This window comes from Bradysia coprophila, unplaced genomic scaffold, assembly GCF_014529535.1.
Source record: "Bradysia coprophila strain Holo2 unplaced genomic scaffold, BU_Bcop_v1 contig_151, whole genome shotgun sequence".
Taxonomy (NCBI): Eukaryota; Metazoa; Arthropoda; class Insecta; order Diptera; family Sciaridae; genus Bradysia; species Bradysia coprophila.
The window spans coordinates 8,496,822-8,504,461 of NW_023503423.1; the positions used below are offsets into that span (position 1 = coordinate 8,496,822).

General features: G+C 37.6%; 2 protein-coding genes across 2 annotated transcripts; one reads left to right on the forward strand and one right to left on the reverse strand.

The window, feature by feature from the left end:
* Window positions 1-13: 13 nt before the first annotated feature.
* LOC119074853 lies at window positions 14-2,567 on the reverse strand. The gene is made up of 10 exons (XM_037181166.1): window positions 2,380-2,567; window positions 1,743-1,836; window positions 1,330-1,682; window positions 1,152-1,273; window positions 873-1,083; window positions 688-821; window positions 478-626; window positions 298-416; window positions 153-230; window positions 14-86 (listed from the first exon to the last, which is right to left on the reverse strand). Exons 1-10 carry the CDS (start codon window positions 2,457-2,459, stop codon window positions 26-28), a joined length of 1,401 nt encoding a protein of 466 aa, XP_037037061.1. The 5' UTR covers window positions 2,460-2,567; the 3' UTR covers window positions 14-25.
* A 2,080-nt stretch (window positions 2,568-4,647) lies between these two features.
* Window positions 4,648-6,363, forward strand: LOC119074995 (epoxide hydrolase 4-like). The gene is made up of 5 exons (XM_037181397.1): window positions 4,648-4,824; window positions 5,320-5,444; window positions 5,520-5,632; window positions 5,692-5,988; window positions 6,071-6,363. Exons 1-5 carry the CDS (start codon window positions 4,663-4,665, stop codon window positions 6,361-6,363), a joined length of 990 nt encoding a protein of 329 aa, XP_037037292.1. The 5' UTR covers window positions 4,648-4,662.
* Window positions 6,364-7,640: the final 1,277 nt, after the last annotated feature.

A 7,640-nucleotide genomic window follows, 5' to 3' on the forward strand; every position in this document is an offset into this window, starting at 1 on the left:
ATCGAAAATTTTTATTTTCTCAAACTCATTCTTGCAGTTCGAATAGTTTAAACAAACCCTGGTAACACCCAGTTACGATCCAGCAACTGAAAAGGAATGAATAAGGAAATTAAATGATTTTCCATCGAAGTTTCATCGAAGGATTGCTTCACCCATTTTCGCTGATGGAAATAGCATCTCCAGGTCCGATTAGATGTCCTTGAAAAGTTTTTCGGATTTCTGTGGCAATTCTGTTATTGAATTTGAAAAATTCATGAGAAATCTTCGTGTTCTCTGCAATAAAATAGCATATATTACGTGAATACGTCCAATGTTCCGTCCTGTCCTGCCGACAACAGATGCTCCAGATTTTGGGTACAGCATATTTTACCCTTAAATGGCATAGGCATCTTAACCGTTTTCCAAAGGTCACTGCTCTGAAACCGAAAGCGATAAGGTATTACAATGATATGCAAGGAAACGTTTCACTAATCATACTTCTCCAATCCACCGGAAACACACCACTCCACTGACATCACAGGATACTATAACAGCCTGATCTCGGTAATTAGAATGTATCAACGTTGGTACAGCAAATGTGTGTGGCTCAAGTTCATTAATGACCGGATCGTAAAAGGTTTCGTTGCCTGCAATCGATAATGATTTCGGCTAAGAAAGGATCAACAAAGGAGATCAACTGTCACCAACTTTGGCTATGGGCCAACGAGCACAGTAAAACTCTGCCTTCTTCTGTACCAACGATGAAATCGGTTCTAGAAAACGAAACGATCGACGATAGCACAGCAAGTTCGTCAGAATCGTTCAGCGATTTGATTTTAAATCTGAAAGGGCACACAAATAAGTCTTTTGACAGGCAAAAGGGGCTCCCTTACATCTTGTCTTTGACCAAGACCTTTCCAACTTTCCACAAAACGATAACACCATCGACATGACCGGTTAACAGATCGAAGTCTCGACTCGCGGCATTCGCCTTCATCCAAGTTATGCCCACAATATTTCCACCGAATTGCGATGTCTCCGAAAAGTGCTCCGATATAATGCCTCCGTCACTTCGGATTTCATACTTCCAAATGTACAGATCTCCTGTTCCAATCAAAGATAGAGAGACAAGTCATTAGTGCCATCAGTTCTGAAATGACTAGCTGTTTTACCAGAAAATGTTCCACCAGCAAATATGTCTTTATTGTGTGGATTAGTGACCAGTGAATTAATACATGATTTGACAGGAAGCGTCTTCAGCTCTTGGTAGTTAACGGAGCCGTTAGCTTTGTTTCTTTAACACCAATTTACTGTTTATATAACCCGCTTCTGTAATCGAACAGACATTACCTGATCGGCTGGAACACCTTCACTGCACTTGAATGGTTACACCACACGTCGTGCGAGTATGAGCTAGCAATCGCTATTAATGGAGCATTCTGTGTTGACACCGACAACCAACAAGCGCAGCCATGGATCAGACTTTTCGCATCCAGATTTTCGGTGAGATTCTTATCGATCGCACTGATTGTTTGAGTGGGTTGAAATGACAATACGTCGGATAGTTGGAATTTGGAGAAGTCGAACACGTTTGTAATTCCTTGCTGGATTTCCTTTTCCACCATCGGATAAATGTCTCTCAACCATTTGGCCAGTTCTTGTTCGTTTACTTGGCCAAAATTTTTTGCGTACTCCGTTTGCGTCTAATAAAAGAAAGTCGGTGAAGGGAGAGATATAAGCGAAAATAGATAGCTAGCAATTACTCCGATACTTTTAGCAGCTTCTGTAGTGCTTGACTGGTCCTTTGTTGTTGGGAGCTCATCGGTACCGATTTGTCGTGAAACGACTTTAATTGATCTGAAACCAGTAAACAGTAATAGTCTTTTACGTGTTACGGCATGTTTCATTTTCATTTACATTGCCTAATCACGTAAAGCATTGTACTTACGAGGTTGAAAGTTGTTATTTGACAAGTGGGGAATACAGCCCTCCCCTTCGGGTCGGGCTGTAACACCCCACTTATCAAATACACAACTTGGAACCTCGGAAGTAATATAGTATTACTCATTACAGCCCCGGAAGAATAGTAATTACTTCATAGGCTTGGCATAAACGGCTTTGTGAGTAATAGTATATTACTTCCGAGGGGGAGGACTGTCTTCCCCACTTGTGAAATAGCAACTTCGAACCTGGTAAGTACAATGCTTTACGTGATTAGGCAATGTAAATGAAACATGCCGTAACACGTAAAATATCTCAAGTAACTGTTTGGAACTTTATGTTTCGCCTTGTGCGATTGTAGCCCGAGCCGAAGCCTATGCAATTCTGACAATTGGCAAAATAAAAAGTTCCAAACAAGGACGTAATAAACTATTGTTCTAACTTATCTTCTTCTCTTACCGATTTGTATTCCATGTTGAGTCGAAGCCTATTGCATCGTTCAGGGTATCATTGAAATGGTCATCTGTTTCAAGAGTCATTACGCGTTGTTCTTTTATTGTTTTGTATGAAAGATTTATGTAAATTCTACAATCGAATGCACTAACAACAAACACTGTAGTTAAAATACCGACTGTAACGAGTGTTTAATGTGTGTACCCCTTAGTTTGTTACTCATCTCCCCTAGCAACGAATGTGCTATCCGTTTCGAATGAGTAAACAAACACAATTCGAACATTCTTTAATTTAAGGGAGCACAATTTTGAGTTATGCGAAGAAGAGAAAAACTTTCACGAATTTTATTCGAAATATTTTTTGTGAGTCGCCTCTACTTCTTCAATGTTCAGATGTTTTTGCCAATTTATTTCGTTCTCAATTCGAAAACATCATCAGGGCTGTAACGAAAATAATTCATTGATACCAACCCATAATATAGCTGCAAAAAGAGACCCGGCGCACAGTGTTCCAAAACGTTACTGCCACATTCATAAATCTATTTTTGACATCAATACGTCACTTTGCGACCCCTTTATGTACCGAATTACCCTACAGTAACAGTAGACTTTCGAAAAACCAAGAAAAAAATTTCTTGGTTTTTTGGGTTTTGGAGCCCATTTTCCCCGTGAGGGGATTGTAAATTTTCCTTGTTAATTATAAAAATCTTAAGGACGTTGCAACTTGCATTGAGACACCTCAAGCACACTTCTTATGGTATTTTCTATGTTCCCCTGCCTCTCGCCTTCACTTACTACTGCAGAAATGTTAGAGACAACGATTTTATTTCATGAGGCTTTTTTGAATTTTTTTGGTTATTGATGAAAATGTGGAATAAGATATCTGTTTTACAGCGATTGGTGAGCGGATAGGTTCGGGAACATAGAAAATACCATAAGGAGTATGCTTGAGGTGTCTCAATGCAAATTGCAACGTCCTTAGGATTTTTATATTTAACAAGGAAAATTTACAAAACCCTCAAGGGGAAAATGGGCTCCAAAATTCAAAAAACCAACAAAAATTTTTCTTGGTTTTTCGAAAGTCTACTGTTACTGTAGGGTAATTCGGTACATAAAGGGGTCGCAAAGTGACGTACTGATGTCAAAAATAGATTTATGAATGTGGCAGTAACGTTTTGGAACACTGTGCGGCGTACCGATGTATTACTACTTTCGTACAAAATTGGAAAAAGTATTATTTTTTTTACTTTTATATAGTCAATGTCATAAATACACATTCGAATCATCTTGATATTCAATGTGAAAAGTGTGAAAAACACAAGGTTCAGAACCTTGGAAAACCACGGTTTTTTGGCTTGGAGCCGCTTCCTATATACTTCGACCTATATACGTTGAAATTTTAATTCTCATGTTTAAAAGTCACGATGCACAATAAAAAGTATTGATATTGATATAAAAGAACACGAGCAGTGCTCGTCGAACCCAGTAATGAGACATTGACACAAAAATTTAAAAAGACAAACAAACAAGTATACAACAAATGAATGAAAATGAAACAGTATCGTAATTTATGTTAATGGAAGGCTGATCTCTTCAAGGCTTTGGGGTAGATCACCATTTTTGTTAAATACGCGAGAACACGATTTTTAATATATAAATTCAACTCACCACGGCAATAATAATCGTAACGATGGTCGAATTATATTTGTAAGAAAAGCGCCATCAGACATATCTCCAACTCCATCTGCGTGACATACAACAGTACACAGCCCTGGATCTCTCCACACAAATATGAAAATGCGAAGAATCCCCGAAAAACTGGTTCTGAAATATTTAACGCTTTTCCAGTGTTTTGAACATCAGCAAGATTTTTCCGAGGATTTTTCAACGCAGTAAAATTGCCCAGGCTATAAAGTAGTTGGATGAAGATTGGTTTCAGTATTGCTAAGACGCGATAGTTATTTTTCTTATTCAAGTTTTTTGTAGTGATAGTTGGTTTTCGTTCTAAGTTTCGTCAGTCTTCATTTGTTGTTTATAATTTTTAAGAGTTTGATTGATAATCGTTGTAATCGTTCATCATCAGTTAGCAAACATGCTGTCGATGATTATTCCGAATAAAATAAATAAATAAATAAGTAAAAGTGGTGATGATTTCAAAGTTGGAAAAAATCGATCCACCCTAAGTATAGATTGGATAAAAAGGTTTGTTTAAATTAAAGAAGCTATAAGAAGGCACACATATCAGCGACGCGTCAATTTGTGAGTGAACACAGGAAAACGTCTCTTTATAATGATCAATCCATTAAGTAGAATTTGGTGGTCATCATTTGTAATACTAACTTTGATTGTGTATACCATTTCCACGTTTGAATTGCAACCGAAACCGCGAAACACTGCACCAGCGGCTTTATTCGATCCAAAATATGGCACACACAAATTTGCCACAGTTAATGTAACTTAAAGAGGATTTTGCCTGGAATTTTGTTCATTCGATAAGAATTGTGCGCGGTCATAGCTCTGCTTCTAGAATGAACATAGATAATATTCGGAGGTAGTCATAATGTATTCAAGTAGGATCTGCATTCCGTTCTTTCAACGTTTTTACTTGTAACGTTGTGTAAAAATTACGGTGTCAGCATACTTAACGACTTTTAGAAATAGAGAACGTTACAGAGATGGCAACGTGCTCGTAATGTTACGAATTGTAACGAAAAGACAAAAGATCCGAACCATAACGTTACAACGTTAGGGATCCCTTCATAAGGGTCAACATGAGACACGAGTCATGATATCTTGGTGTGAGTTAAAATATACAACGCATGTAAATGTACACGCACACATGTATCAAAATTTGGTCTGAAACATAAATGTTCATGCTAGAAGCAGTGCTATGGCCCGGTAACGGTCATTCTCTAATGTTCAACTTTCTGCTTTCTTGTCTTTGTAGGGTATTCGTTTGCATTACGTCGAAGCCGGAGACCGTACAAAACCGTTGATGGTGTTTGTACATGGATTTCCCGATTTCTGGTACTCATGGCGTTATCAGATTCTCGAATTTTCTAAAGATTATTGGTAAATCAGTTCCTCAATTTTTATCTTTTTTATTTGGCTCACAATCATGTAAAATATGTTTTATGAAATGAACAGGACTGTTGCCATTGATATGCGTGGTTATGCGTGGTCAGAGAGACCAACTGAAGAGAAAGACTATGTGTTACCCTATTTGATCGGAGATTTGAAAGCCCTTATTAAGTATCTGAGTAAGTGAGCGAAAGGGACGACAATATGGAAAAGTTTTATTGAATATCTCAATGTTTAGATCGTAAGAAATGTGTGCTTGTGAGTCATGACTGGGGCGCTCTAATTGCATCCTCATTTATCGCAAGCAATCGGCATATGGTGCACAAATATATTTTGATGGGATCTCCACCTCGGAAAGTGTTCAAACAGCTTATTGAAGAGACAATGGACCAGCGCAATAAGTCATCTTATGTTTTAGAGTTCCTGAAGCGAGGTGTGGCTGAATCAGAATTGCAGGCCAATGATTATGCTTTTCTCTCACCGCTTTTCAAAAACGAAGATCTTGCTGTCTACAAATATGTCTTTTCGCAACCGGGTACGAAAGCCTTCGTTTTCTTTCACAATGCACAAATTCGAATGCAGCAAATAAAATGTTTCATCCCCGAAATGTTCAACAGGTGCATTAACGGCTGGATTAAACTATTATCGTGCGAATATTTCGCTGGAAAAGGGAAAGCTTGACTTTGTTGAGATCGACGGTGATAATGATGACCTAGACGGGAAAAATGGAATGTACATTTTAGGCGGAAAAGATCCGTACATCTCGCAACTATCATTGAATGCTACAGCTAAAGAATATCCAAAAATGCGTGTCACGGTAATTCCGAATGCCGGACATTTCTTACAACAAGATGAATCTGAAATTACCAATAATTTGATTCGCGAATTTCTTGGTCCAAATAGATTTTAAGTAAAAAAGAAAAGTTTTTCATTCTAAAAAAATTAAATTTTCTATCCGCACCCCCCGGAAGTAAGTCATTACATGCATGACACTAACGTTAAAACTCACGTACACAGTGCTTCACAAGTAAAATATCTCACGTAAATGTTTGGAAATTGTTATTTTGCCTAGGGACTCCCGCTCGACGAGATAAAAATTTCCGAACAGGTACGTAATGTACTATGTACTAAGGATGAATAGGACATTATTGACAAGTGCAACTATTGTTGCATCATTTCCGCTCCACCTATACAGCCAAACTCAAACTTGTGTCTTTTTCATACAATGTTGCACCTTTCACCTGACTTTCGCACTTAACTTAGCCATAAATTGTGTGTTCGGTTGGTTTTCGTAAATTTGCGTAAAGTTTAATAAAAATTTATTTGAATCTACCAAGTCAATGAACATGAAAATTCGAGATGAAATCTCAAAGAGCTATTTATTATACTTGAATTTTAAGTAAACAAATGAAATGAACCGTGACCGTGACACATAAACAGACAATTTTTAGCCCCATACGCCATACGAAGCATCATGGAGGTATTCGTAACACACCAGATTCAAGGCAGACGGTAAATAAATCACGAATCCGCAAGAAAAAAAAATGTCTCTTCGTGGGCCTGTCCGTGTCTCGCATTGAGTAAATGTCATCCGATTTTAAAGATCTCCCCAAAGACAGCATTACCTTTTTCCACCAAATAATTAGTATGTTTACGGAGGTAAGTTGGAAAAACGAGAAAGAAAACCACGAAATGAAGATAAAGTTGCATTTGAGGAGGAGGTTATACCGGTCGCTGTGGCCTTTTTTTGGAAAAGATGTACTGAATCTTATCTATGAATTTTCAACTGCAGTTGAAATTTTATGAAATGCAGTTTGAGTTACCGATAACGGCCATGTATCGCTGTTTTTGTGAAAAATTGGCGATTGGCATAACCTCCTCATACATACAACTTTAATAAATGACAATTTTAGTTTTAGATTTTTTTAGTGAATATTTTGGTTACATATAGTGCGATACGAATCTTGTTTCTTAAAATAAGTATTTTATGCAACTCATCATCACAACGCTCAAAATTTACAAAGTTTAGATGCCTCTCTGTTGCATAAATCGTTGTGTTAATCTCGGTGCACAGTACTTTTTCGTAATAATGCCACAATTACACATCTAGAGCGTAATAAGGGACTTCGCCACTCCATGTCATGAATAAAACCATTTGAATTCTCTTGACATTCAATGTGAAAAGGT

Coding starts and splice junctions, on each gene's coding strand:
- LOC119074853 (XM_037181166.1), bottom strand. CDS start 2,459: ATGACTCTTGAAACAGATGACCATTTCAATGATACCCTGAACGATGCA. Junction 1,683..1,742: donor AAGCTGCTAAAAGTATCGGA/GTAATTGCTAGC, acceptor TTCTTTTATTAG/ACGCAAACGGAGTACGCAAA. Junction 417..477: donor GTTTCCGGTGGATTGGAGAA/GTATGATTAGTG, acceptor TTTCGGTTTCAG/AGCAGTGACCTTTGGAAAAC.
- LOC119074995 (XM_037181397.1), top strand. CDS start 4,663: ATGATCAATCCATTAAGTAGAATTTGGTGGTCATCATTTGTAATACTA. Junction 5,445..5,519: donor GAATTTTCTAAAGATTATTG/GTAAATCAGTTC, acceptor TGAAATGAACAG/GACTGTTGCCATTGATATGC. Junction 5,989..6,070: donor ATATGTCTTTTCGCAACCGG/GTACGAAAGCCT, acceptor AATGTTCAACAG/GTGCATTAACGGCTGGATTA.